At 36.4% G+C, this 13,427-nt stretch overlaps 1 protein-coding gene and 1 long non-coding RNA gene across 3 annotated transcripts; one reads left to right on the top strand and one right to left on the bottom strand.

Annotated features, from left to right (window-relative positions):
- Positions 1–405: 405 nt before the first annotated feature.
- Positions 406–11,874, top strand: LOC106790827. The gene is made up of 4 exons (XM_014756007.1): positions 406–1,838; positions 10,310–10,406; positions 10,632–10,947; positions 11,122–11,874. The coding sequence occupies exons 1-4, from the start codon at positions 1,690–1,692 to the stop codon at positions 11,571–11,573; spliced, it is 1,014 nt and encodes a 337-aa protein (XP_014611493.1). The 5' UTR covers positions 406–1,689; the 3' UTR covers positions 11,574–11,874.
- Positions 4,049–6,265, bottom strand: LOC106790833. Of its 2 annotated transcripts, none has more exons than XR_001382124.1 (3): positions 5,923–6,265; positions 5,034–5,356; positions 4,049–4,942 (listed from the first exon to the last, which is right to left on the bottom strand). It is a non-coding gene; the product is annotated as an uncharacterized LOC106790833 (long non-coding RNA). The 2 variants fall into 2 exon arrangements; XR_001382123.1 differs by having other exon boundaries at positions 4,049–5,153; positions 5,261–5,356.
- Positions 11,875–13,427: the final 1,553 nt, after the last annotated feature.

The raw sequence follows: 13,427 nt of genomic DNA, 5'->3' as shown, positions 1-13,427 counted from the left end.
AGGTTTTGTAAAAGAAAAGAGAACGTTATAATCTGGCCACTGAGGTCGCCCAACGTCAAGGCTTGCGCTGCGTTGCGCTGCGCACGTTCATAGAATTGTTGAGAAGGTTATATCGAGTATCAGTTTAGTATTATCGTCAGAATTATATCCTCTTCAGGGTGATGTTACATGGACGTTCGTGCGTAGTCTACTAGTAGTAGTTTAGTAGTAACGAAAATTTTCGGTTAAAATAACAGAGGAAGAGGAAGAGAGAAAGAGAGAGAGAGATAAAGTAGGGAGTGGTAGGGGTAGTGGAAGGAAGGAGTGGTGGAAGGACACGACGACAGCTGGAGCAAGCGAGAAGGAGAGAGAGAGGTGTGTTGGAGTTGTCGGGGKGGGGGAAAGAAAGGGAAAGAGGGAGGATAGAGTCGGTGGGAGGAGGGAGAAACATGCCGAGCGGTGCTGCTCCCTATTGGCGACGTCGAGTCGCGACTCCCCACCCGGGACAGTCGAACGAGGTTCGAAGGCGAGCTCTTGGTTTGTAACCACGGTGATTTTCCCTGACTAGGGTACGCGCAAGACTTCGTTCCGCTACCTACCCTGATCAGCTTAGCGCGTTCCTCCTCTCTCATCAGTGTCTGTGCACTCTCCTCGTGTCGGTTTAGTCGTTCTCGTCGTCTCTTCGTAGTCGTTAGTTGTCTCTCGTCGCGTCGTCGTCGTCGTCTGGCTTTGACTTGACTTTGCTACTCATTTTAAAGTCTAGTTAAATGGTAACGACTATCATCAGAAGAGAGACAAAGATATATTATTCTATTTGAATACGTATTTGATATCGAGTTGTTGTGCGCTTATTTGCTTTGTGAACAGGCGCATTCGAGAGAACCGATCGAAAAGCAGGGACACATAGAAAGCAATAAAGATACAACGGGGTATTGTGTTAGCAGAGAAGGAAAGTAGAGATTGAGAAGAATTTTTATTTAATAAAAAGGATAGAAGAGCTTGCTACGAGAGAAAAGAAAAGAGGATATATCACAAAGGCTACGGAAACGAAATTAAACGAAACAGAACGAAGTTAAGTTCGGCTGACGTGCTTTATTCGTCGTCATCGTCGTTTTAACAGTCGTAGCAGAGTTGTCGTGGTGGTGTCGTCGTCAACGTCCTCTCTTTTTCTCGTCGATAGAGTGTGTGTGCGCGCGCGCGTGTCTCTCTTTGCGAACGCGTCCCACGCGTGTGTCGCGTATCACCGCCGCCGGTGAAACCGAGAGAATTTGAACGAGGCAGAGGGTAAAATAGGATTTCTCGCGTGGTCCTCTCCCGCGGTGGGAGGAGGGTGGTGTGCACGGAGGTGCGAGCGCGAAAGAGAGAAAGAGAAGATAGAAGGAGAGAGAAAGATACAGTATCGAGAAACGTGAGAGCGAGAAGGACGGTAAACACAGCGCTGGAGTTGGAAGCGAATAAGCAGCAGAGTGAGAGAGACGTATTACGGTGTGTGACAAACACCGACGTTACGTGCGAAGAAGGGGAGAGATAGTAGGAGACAAAGATAAGGTCGAACGAAGAGAGCAAGAGGGCAAGAGGGAGGGAGAGCGAGAGCGAGAGAGTGAGAGAGAGTTGGTGGCGTGAAGGAAGTGAAGCGACGGAGACGGGTGCGCTACTCGGAGGCGCTGTCGCTGCGCCCTAACGGCCGTTCTACGAAGCTTAGTTATCACAATGGCTTCCGCGAAAGATTCATCAGCTTTCTTTACAAGGGGCACGGCAAATCAGTTCGAGCACGTATTGAAACTGTATCCGCAGGCGCTCAGGCTTAAGGCCGAACGAAAGACGAAAAAACCAGAAGAACTGATCAAGTTGGATAATTGGTAAGTTAATTGCAAAGACGACCCGTCATGACACGACTCTTCTATCTCTGTCTGTCTGTCTCTTTCTTTCTTTCTCTGTCTCTGTCTCTCTTATGTATCCCTACTTTTCTCTCTCTTTCTTTTTTCTTTCTTATTTTTTCTTATTAACCCTCTTTTCTTTTTTCCTTCTCTTCCCCCTATTCCCGACGAACAGCATTCTCTATTTCTTCGAGTGCCTCAAGTTTACAGAGCCGACACACCGGCCCTCCTTTTGGTCGAGGGGCTTCATCGGCGGGCACGCACGGGACAATGAACTCGTGGCGCGCCAGTTGCCAGCGCGTACCGAACTGTGCGTGTCCGCCACCACGATCCCCCTCGTCTGCCTGCCTGCCTGCTGTTTCTGCTCCTGCTGCTGCTGCTGTTGTTGCTGCTGCTGTCGTCGTCGTCGTCGTTGTCGTTGTCGTTGTCGTTGTCTTCCTTACTGCTACTTGATCCCAGATAGCGTATTTACGACTATAATCCGACTCGAGACTTTACAGCGAGAGGGTTTTGGTTGCAGAAAATAAGGGAGCGGTGGAATAACGAAGAGTGGTTAGGAGGAGGAAGATAGCGCGATCGGTTCGAAAGCCGTGACCGCGCTTCGTCCAACCAACCCGGAGAAAGAGAGGCACGTCACGTGGCTCTTCTAACGGACGTCGTTCGTCTCTTCGAACGTTTCGTGATCGATGGACGATGTCTCTCTCTTTCTTTCTCTTTTTCTCTATCCATTCATTTATCTATTTCACTCCCACATTCAATTCTCTTCTCTGTTATTATCATTATAAAAGACCAGCGATTTTCTTTTTTACACGTAAAAAAAATAACTATTCTATATATCTCATATTTATTTGTACATTTTGTTGTCGTGCGGTTGATTTCTCGTTATTTCAAAAATTAAAAAAACGCGCGCGCGTCAAATGAACCAACCAACCAGCTAGCAAACAAGTAAGCGGGCAGAGTAGTTCCCCATTCTCCCTGCGTCGGAATTTTCGTGCCGACTCATCGACGCTCGGCTCTCGACGTTGCCGTTATTCCGTCGTCTAGCATAAGGGCGTTACACGCGCTGCTTCTCTCTCCTATTTCTTTCTTTCCGATACCGTATCATTTACAATTTTTTTCATTAACTTTCGTTACGAACAGATCTCAACAGTTGTGTACCTAATTTATGTATTACATTAAATTAAACGAAAATGAAAAAGAAGATAGGGGTGGGGGGTGTTAGGGAAGAATAAATTCAGCTAAAAAAATAGAAAGAAATATTTTGACAAAAATTTGGCGCGACAACCACATAGCGCGAATGAATTTCCATTGTTGTATTATTGTGGATTTTGGAACGAATCGTTCGTACTGCGTGAGAGATAGAGAGAACTGGCAACAAGGCCTTCGCAAAAGAGTCCCGACCGACCCGTCGCTTTCACGGCGTCGCGCGAACGCGCTCTACCTCGGCTCCTCCCCCTCTACATATCCCTACCACCATTCCACTACCACTTCTACACACACTACTACCATCGTCACTTATACAACCAACAGCAGCAGCAGCAGCAGCCTGTGCTACAATTAATGAACCTTTCTTCTTTCTTCTCTTTCTCTTTCTCTCTCTCTTTCTCTTTTCTTCATCTTAATATCTATCTTTCTTTATCTATATTCTCATTCGTTATTCTTAATAACTTTTAATTCTTTCACTGTATTATATTCTTGATTAAATCTTTTATGTGTACACGTACGTGTCTGTATAATACTAACAATTCTTCACAATGAAGACAATTAATTAAAAATTAGTTTAAAACTAAAGCAATTACTATCCAAGTTTTCATATTTTTCTTTTGATTTTTCTTTGTGTCAAAAAAAGGGGGGGATAGATAGAAAGCAAGGAGTGGGGGGAATACTTTAGAACGCGAAACTCGTGGTCTGTGCTTCCACGCATTTTTATTTTTTTGTCTCCTTTTGTTTTTGTCTTTTCTTTGTACCGGTGTTCCTCGTTTTCTCTCAAATCAGTAGCTTGTGCATGCAAACGGTCGTATTTTTTCTTTTTATTTCTTGTTTTTTCAAGTAACGATAAACGGTATTCTTTTACCAGTCTCCATTTTCGTATACCGAGTTAAAAATTTATTGAATTTGCTTCTTTTTTTTTTTTGTTTTTTTTTTTTTTAAGGGGAAACTTTTAGAAAATATTTTTACATTTTTTCTTCTTCCTGTGAATTATTTTAAATTAATACAATCAAATTTTTGTTGAAACGTGAAGTTTTGTGATGGACGTGTTTCGGTTCGTGGGCTACGTGCCATGTGCCTCGTACTCGCATTTCATGGCGTCGCTTTTACCTTTTTTTTTTTTTTTTTAAATGGTTGCAAACATTTTAATCTTTTTTTCTTATCGAGTAACACGTGATCTCTTTTCTACGGTTTTTACTATTGCAAAGTCGTCCATTCGCGTTTTTTGTCAATGCGCGAAGTATTTTTCTTTTTTATTAAAATCTCGCTCAAAGAATTGTATTTTTCTTGCGCTTAGCTTTCGTCATTTTTCTTCCACCTCCACTATCGAAATAGCTTAACCTCCCACTCCTGCTCTTATTATTACTACACTACACACTACGACCACTACCACACTCTACTTCTTCTCCATCAATGTAAGCGCACGTGTTTCTCCTCCTTTCTACAAAAACAATCATTTTCGCGTAACTACTCGACTATTGATATTTAAATTACCCGCGCTTTTGAATAATTCACAATCGATCAATCATGAATGATAATGAATATAAACGAATCCGATAATCCGATTAACGTTGATTTTACAAAAAAAAAAAAACGATCGAGCATTTATTTTCATAATCTTTTGATAACGAAAACAACAAAATTACATTTTTGTTTGGCGACTTCTTTATAAAAAAAATAAAAGAAATTCCTTTCGGTTTGCGACCTTTAAAAAGATAAAAATATGAAATATATGTTAGCAACCCAAATGGAAATTAGAATCATCGTTGACATCACGAATATTCGTGATGAGGACACGTCGCGTGTACGCATCGTCGTAGTTGTCCGTTGTGTGCTTCACGAGAACTCGAGCTTCAATTCCAGTGGCGTCGTCACGTCTGCTTTAATTAATTAAAAGCAGGTTGTGGAGCCTTCGTTAAATTCTGCATTAACGCTCTCTCCATACATTTTTTTTTTTTACTTCCTTACCCTTTCCTCTCCTTTTCTCCCTCTTTGGAACGAACGATCAACGTTTGGTTAGAACCTAACGACGATGCCAATAACGTTAATGACGATAATCGAATCGCTTTTACTTCCGAACGATGCTTCCTGTTATAAAATTAAACTTGATTAAATATGGAAATAAAAAAAAATTCGAAGAAAAAAATATGAAAAATGTGACTTCGTTTATATCATTACAGACACAGCAGACATACACGTGCCTAAACAGTTTTTACACTGTATCAGCTGATGTAAAAGAATTAAACGAAAGCGAACATCAACTGAGAGCCCGTTACACGTACAGCGATAAACTAAAACAAAAAAACAAAGTTACACCAAGTCGTTAAGTGCATTCAACGATAATTTAATGAACTCTAATGTCAGTGTTCATTGATATTTTTCAGACATTTTAAAAAATAATTTTCCCTTTTTATATTATTAATGTGAATAATTAATACAAGGATATAACGATATAACTAGTTAACGTGACTCTATAATTGCTTTTCTAATTTGAATGTTTAATGGGTAATTACCTTTGTCGATAACAGCGATTTGCTTCTTATCAACCGAGTACACAAATTTTATTTTTCCTTTTATTTTGAAACTTCTATTTTTTTTCCCCCCTTTGCTTGATTTCTTTCGACATTAGAAAGAATTCTTACCGTTAGATTTGAACTTTCTACTTTTCGACAACAAATGTAGGATGACTCGAAAGTTGTTGCTAGGTTTTGAAAATTAATGAGTCTTTTTTAAGGCAATTTAGGCTAATTTTTGTTAAGATTGTAAAGCTACAAGCATAAGAAATCTTTTATAATTTAATGGTACTAGCTTATAACCGAGTCTCGAAGAAAGAAGGGTAATTAATTTTTAAAATCACCTTAGAACTTTCGGCCCACCTTGTACCAGTCTTCTTCTTGTCTTATTCTTTAGTTATCGTTCCACTGTTGTTACTGTTAGTAGTAGTTTGCTAGTCTTAAAGTAACTAGTTGCAAGAGTTATCACATTGAGTTTATATATGTGCGTATACACACATTCATATATATATATACATTACCACGAACATGAATCAAACGATGTTGATAAAGAGATATACTGGCTTTAAACGTGTTACATGCGAGAAAAATGGCTGCTGAGAGCCGAACGGATATCCTAATGAGCGTTGTCGTCGTCAGCACGAAAAGTAGTGACGAGACGACGATACTCAAAAATAAATTAATCTCTTCAAGGATACCAATATACATTTACATATTATTTTTTCTCTCAATTTGTGGAATATAATATATAATTAAATTTACCGCGAAATTTTGTTGAACAGTTATAATAATAATTTTGTTTTATTACAGCACTGGTAATGTTGTAATATAATAAATGTTATTAACCAACAGTTTTATTATAGTAAATATTATATTGCACAGTAATAAAATAAATTTATTACAAAAATTAATCATTTTTACTCATCTTAGAAAAATGGCGGTGCTTATCCCCTCCCTTATTGTATGATAAACACTACCGCACCACCATCGACGTCACCGCCATTTTTGAATAGCTCGATTTCTTGTGTTTCTTTAAATTCAGTCTGAAGAAAAAAGAAAATAATTATTGATCCAATGGGGGGCGCACATTGTGTTCATTTTCAATTTGTTCTATTTTATTGCCAGTCAATTTTCACGAACTTTTGTGATTTATTATTTCGTTCATTTATACGAACGTTTTCAAATATATATGCTAACGCACGAACGATTTGTTGTTCCGTTCTTCTATTCGGACGTTTATAATACACCATCCAGTTTTTTTTAGTCGACTGTATTGTTACATTTCGAATGGGCACGTAATTCGAATACTTTCATTGCAATTTTTTCACTTTTTTTTTTCAATTTTCTCTTTTGCTCGTATAAATTGTGTTCTGCTGTATATTTAATTTATTTAACAGAATAAATGTAGAGTTAACTTGAGCGAGGAATTTGATTCGTATGCAAATATGTATTTTTTTTTCTTTCTTTTTTTCAATTTGTTTGCAATAATTTTAGAATTACTCGATGCATAATAGAATAAAATATCGTATAATTTTTATATTCTCTCTCTTCCTTCTCCCTTCCCCCAAAAAAAGTTTCGCAAGATGGCGGCAACACCGGCAAACAGAACCGATCCTGTCCACTAGTTTTTTGTCGATTTCCGAGTTCGTTAAACCGATCAAAATATTTGGGTCAAATGGCCTGTAATTGAATATCGACGTTTCTCTCTCTCTCTCTCTCTCTTTTTCTTTCTATCCATCCATCCATCCATCTGTCAGTCTGTCTCTTTCTAACGACCATCCGTCAATTCCTCTGCTGAGTGCCAATCGCGATTAACCAACAACTATTTTCAACCTCGTTTCGTATCGTCTTTTAGAGTATTTTTGCTTTTATAACAAATTTTTGTGTTAAATTTAAAAACAATAAAAACAAATTTGATAGATTAGCAAAGAATTATTGAGAAATGATCGAACTTGATCCTTGAACATATATTCCCTTCCTGTGCCCTTGCAGTGTCTTTACAAGTTAAAGCAATAATATCAATATTTCTTACGTAATAACAGAATGGTAGTCATCTTTCAATGTTGATCGGTTTCCACATTTTACTGTTTTATTAGTACAATCCGCACTTGTCCAATCTAGTCATATCGTGTTTTTTATTACGCGTTTTACATACTTTAATCCTATGCTCAGAAAATAGAAAAGTTCAATATCATTTAAACAAAATTTTAAACTTTATTATACATTTATTATAATAAAATAATTTTAAAAATAATAATAATAATAATAATAATAGCAAAATATATAAGTATGTTGTTTAAAATGACTTAGGAATTTTATGCCCATCCAAAAAATTATGCAGCAACCTTATACAATATAGCAAAACATATTACTGTATTACTTATAATAAATGTTCTAAAAAAAAAAAAAAGAAATATTTAATAATATTATAAACATATCTATATATGATAAATTTTCAAACTACAGTATACAGTGTACTGTAGTATTGGTGTTAGATCAGGTTGAATCACTATATCGCAGAGAGAAGCGTGGGACATAATCCTCGTTTTGAAGCGTTAGTGTGCCGATTGTGTCAAGGTTGTTTTTGTAGGGAATTATTCTTTCTTTCCTTCTTTCTTTCTTTCTTTCTTTCTCTCTTTCTTTCTTTCTCTCTTTCTCTCGCTTTCTGTGTAAGCCGTGAACGCGCCTCTCAAAATGGAGTCTCGGTTGCTCTATCTTGAAAAGGCATTCCGTTCTTGCTTGCTTGCTTGCTCACTGGCCTCGTGAAAGGAAAAACGATTCGAAAGAAACTACTTTATTCTTTTTCTTCTTTTTTTTCTTTTTTTTTTACTTTCAAGTCCTCTATCCTAGAATTTATATCTGACCCTTTTCGGCCCTTTTAATACTATCTTTTTTTTTTTTTCTTTTTCATAAAGTTTTCTTCATTTTGGTTTTCCTTTTTTTTTTCTTTTTTTTTTTTTTTGGTTAGAATCGTTCTTTTTTCTTTTTTTGTTTTTTATCTTTTCGTTTTTACAATCATCGACAACGAACTAACGTTTGTTGTTAGAAAATTGAACAAATTCTCATCCCTCTTACCTAATATCTCATCTTCTTTGTTCCCCTCGAAAGTTAACTTAGAACGACAATATAACGAACGTTATGGCTCGTTGGTTTCTCTTCCTTTTGTCTCCGTTAATGCTACGCAAGGGTAGACCAAAAGTTTCTATCCGTTTTTAAAAATCAATCACTCTTTTTTTTTTTTTTTTTTTTTTTAAGACAAGTAAGCTTTTGTGCAATTAGGGGAACTCTCGTGCAATTTTAATTTATTCTTTATATCATCTATCAACTTTTGACTCATATTATTATTTATCGTTATCATTATATTATGTTTATTACACTACTACTACTACTACTACTACTATTATAATTATTGTATTACTCAACTATTATTATATCATTACTACACCACCACTACTGTTACAATTATTGTACTACTATTACAATTAATGCATCACTGCTACTACACTACTACTATTATAATTACTGCATTACCATTACTACATCACACTATACTACTACTATTATAAAATTACTATACTATTATTATTACACACACCACAATTACAACTACACAACTAATATTACTATAGAGTTTTCTTAAGCTGTTGTTGGTATACCTACTTTCTTTGTTCATCGTATTTTCCTGTCAGATACTATGAAGTTAATATTATCAGTTCGCATTGTGAGTAGTCTCTACCGAGCGAGTTACTTCTCGGTCTCTTTGCAGAGATGGTTAAAGAGCATAAAACTTTACCAAGAGTCCTCCTCTCCTTCACACGCTTTCTATTTTTTTTTTTTATTCTTATATTTCATTTTTACCAATCTTTATACGGGGTGTGTATAATATATAGATATTATCAAATTTCATAATTTTGTTCGTGAAATTTCATTCTTTCTCTAGACACGTACGATTATTTGATTGCTAAAACGTAATGATTACTTATTTCGGATTTGAATGTAATTCAATGTAAGATTATTCAAGTTTTATCGATATTATAATATAAAATATTTTAATATTGAAAAACTTATTTGAAATTCTTGATTAATCCAATAGTTTGGTAGAGTGAACACAATGATTGAAATACTTTTTCAATGTAAATTAAACAAAGAAAAATATATAACTTTGCTCTAATACTTGTCACAAAAAAGAAAAAAAAAACTTTGTTTTACTTTATATTTTTTCCTTCTTTTTTTTTTTTATCCTTCGGTTGAAGTTTTAAAAAAAGAACAAATAATGTTATTATGCAGAAAAAAACCTTCTACTTTAAACCGATAACAAGAACCATTCTTGATTACCAACTTGGATAAAAAGTAAGATAGTATGTAAGTATATATAGTTACTAGTCATATATAGTCCTTTTTAAACGTGCATGTCGTGTCGTCGTAGTTGTTCCACGCGCATTTCCTCGATCCCAAACCGGATACGAGGAAACCACTTTACGCGGCGTTACTTCTAATCGACGATTTCATGCATTCTACTCGACCACACAATTGCGTCATCTTCCGCGTATTTCTGATTTCTACGCGTACCCCTTCTTTCCACGTACACACATATACATACATACATATTATACGTGTGCCATGAATATTCTTAGTATACCGATACTTGCTAACTTTATTGTTTATCTCTTTATGTGAGGGATCATCGTAAACTCAATACTTAATTTTTTATTTATTTTCCTCTTTCGCCAGGTATCAAAATGAACTACCGAAGAGGATTAAATCACGTGGAAAAGATGCTCATCTCAATCACGAGGAATTGGTACATGCAATGAAATGGAAACAAGCAGTGAGTGAATCAATCAATAAATCAATCAAACAATTAATCAATCAGTCAGTCAGTCAGTCAGTCAATTCATCGGTGGTGTCGTCGCCATATTTTTCGGATCACACTTATATATTTGTGAATCTCACAACAATAATCTTCATAAAACAAGACAAAAAACCAACTTTATTTCTCATCGTTTTATTTTATTTTTCTTCTTTCTTTATTTTCTTTTCTATGTCCCTCCAGCGCGGAAAGTATTATCCACAACTTTCATACCTGATCAAAGTGAACACACCACGTGCCGTAATGGCGGAGACAAGGAAGGCATTCAAAAAACTTCCGAATTTGGAACAGGCCATCACCGCATTGTCAAATTTAAAAGGTGTTGGTACTACGATGGCATCGGCGTTACTTGCTGCCGCATCACCAGAATGTGCGCCATTCATGGCGGACGAGTGTCTTATGGCGATACCTGAGATCGAGGGAATAGATTACACTACCAAGGAATATCTTAAATTTGTTCAGCACATTCAGACCACTGTAGACAGGTTGAACAAACAGAGTAAGTATATATATATATATATTCCCTACAATCGCAAAAATTCGATGTGGGGCTTGTTAAAAAAAAAGGGAAGGGAGAAAGAACAAATAAATAGAAAAAAAAAAAAAAAAAAAAAAAAAGAAATAATAAGAACGTACACATAAGTAGGTGCAAAAATGATTGTGTGAATTTCAGCGTCAAATGGTAAATCATGGAGCCCGCACAGGGTGGAGATGGCACTGTGGACCCATTACGTGGCGTCCGAATTAAAACCAGAATTGTTGGAGGGTATACCGGGTTCGACGGAAAACGGTAATTCGCATCCGTCCAGCAACGGTGAAGCGACTGAACCATCGGACGACAGCAATCAAGAGGGTGCCGTTGTAGTAGTTGCGAACGGTAAAGAGCCTGGCAGCATCGACCCAGCGGCCATCGATGAGAACAGCACGACCACGTCCTTCACCGAGGATTCAATGGATAAGCCTGCCACTCCCATAACCGTAGCCGTGCCGAGCGAGGACACGAATGATTCTCTCGCGACGAATGAGAATGATGATAGCAATAATACACCACGGTTAACGGATAGCGAGGACACCGAGGACTCGCAAGACGTTCAGGAGCCGCCCACTAAGAAGAGTAAGAAGTGACCCACCAGCATAGACCAACGCGTTACGACGACGATGATGATGACAACGACGAGCAGTAGCAGCAGCAGCAGCGGCGGCGGCGGTGGCAACAAAGGAAATGCCAACAGCAGCAGCTGCAGTAGCAGCAACAGCAGTAACAATAACAGTAACAACAACAGCAACAATAAAAGTAACAATAGCGGCGGCGGCAGCAGCAGCAGCGTCAGTGCTCTCGGTTCTAATTTAACGCTGATCGCGGCTAGGCGTTTTTAAAGAAAAATAATAAGAAAAGAAAAAAAAGAAAAAAATGGAAAAGAAAAAAGAAAATTATTAAAAAAATGATGAAGAAAAAGAAAAAAAATCGCCAGGGCCGTAGATCAGGGTCATAAAGAAAACCCATCGGCACATAATATATATATATATATATATATATATATATATACATAATATATATATATATATATAAAACAACCAACAACAAAAAAATAACATATACATAAATGCATACTTACATACGGAAAACACTGAGAAAACACATGTACCACGGTCGTTTCGACGATCCTCTTTAACTCCTACTCACTTACTCATTCGCTCGTTCGTTCGTTCGTTCGTTCGCTCGCTAGCTAGCTAGCTAGCTAGCTGGATCACACCAAGAGCTGCTTCTCTTCTCGTCTCTACTCTTCTCTTCTCTTCCTCGTTCGTCCAAGTACTCAACGTTCAACACATTCTTTCTCCTCTTACATACTTTCACGTATATACATGCGCACATGTCAACCTCACACTCTCTCATCCATTCACTCCGCGTTTTTGTATCACTCTCCCTCTCTTTCTTTCTCTCTCTCTCTCTCTCCCTTTCTTTCTCTCTTTTTTTTATCAACATCATGTTCCACTCTTTCTTTTTCTTTTTTCTGGTTTTTAAATTTTTACTCTTTCTTTCTCTTTCTCTCTCTCTCTCTCTCGTTTGCGTCCTCTTTTTTTCTCTTTCTCTCTCTTTCTTTTTATTCATGAGGCACGTTTAACGCGAAAGGAAACAACAAAAGGGAAATAGGACAAAAATAAAAGGAAAATGAATGAATGAAAAAGAAATATAAAAATGCAAAATACTTGAACGGATAAAACCCGAGAGCAGAGAGTGCCATTAAAAATGCACATCAGATTGGACTAATGCGTAAACCTCGAACACGTGGCATTAAAAATGAAGAGAGAGAAAGAGAGAAAGGATGTAAGTTTGAAAATTGTTTGCAATTTTCTTTTCTTTTTTTTTTTTAATTACGTGCAACCTTGCCTATTATTATTAATATTATTATTATTATTATTATTATTATTAATTTCAATACTATTAATATTACTATTATTATTATTATTTGTAGTCGTTAGAAAATATGTTTTATTTTTATTTTTTAATTTCTATTGTTTAATTTTAAAAAATTTTTTTTATTGAATTTATTAGCCAATAATATAATTGTGTCGACGAAAATATAATTATATTTTGTCATTACAAAAAGAAATCTTTTTTCTTTCTTATTTTTTTTTTTAATTTTCGTATTTTTCTTCTGGTTGATTTATTTGAAAGAAAAAAATAAAACGAAACGAAATAGATTTTTGTTTTGTCAAGAGATAGAGAGAGAGAGAGAGAGAGAGAGAGAGATCTCAGAAAGAACACAAAAACGACAAAGAAAAAAGAAGAAAAACCATAACAAATTTTTGGATACCAACGACAGATCTCTCTTAGAAATGAATTTGACCAAATTTATTTTTTTTTTTTTGTCGCTTTGTCATTTCGATATTTCATTGTAGAGAAAGTGTGGTTCGAGTCGAAAAGAAAAATATATTAAAAAAAAATAATAAAAAAAAAAAAAAAATTAGTTTAGAGGG

This window comes from Polistes canadensis, unplaced genomic scaffold (assembly GCF_001313835.1).
Source record: "Polistes canadensis isolate GaletaPanama2010 unplaced genomic scaffold, ASM131383v1 scaffold_7, whole genome shotgun sequence".
In the NCBI taxonomy this organism is placed as follows: domain Eukaryota; kingdom Metazoa; phylum Arthropoda; class Insecta; order Hymenoptera; family Vespidae; genus Polistes; species Polistes canadensis.
The sequence above is the reverse complement of the archived record's forward strand: the minus strand, read 5'-3'. Positions and strand labels throughout refer to the sequence as shown.

Bases quoted from the DNA above. Each gene is read 5' to 3' on its own strand.
- LOC106790827 (XM_014756007.1), top strand. From the start codon at position 1,690: ATGGCTTCCGCGAAAGATTCATCAGCTTTCTTTACAAGGGGCACGGCA. The intron at 10,407-10,631 runs GTGAGTGAATCA...ATGTCCCTCCAG, and splicing joins CAATGAAATGGAAACAAGCA to CGCGGAAAGTATTATCCACA. The intron at 10,948-11,121 runs GTAAGTATATAT...TGTGAATTTCAG, and splicing joins AGACAGGTTGAACAAACAGA to CGTCAAATGGTAAATCATGG.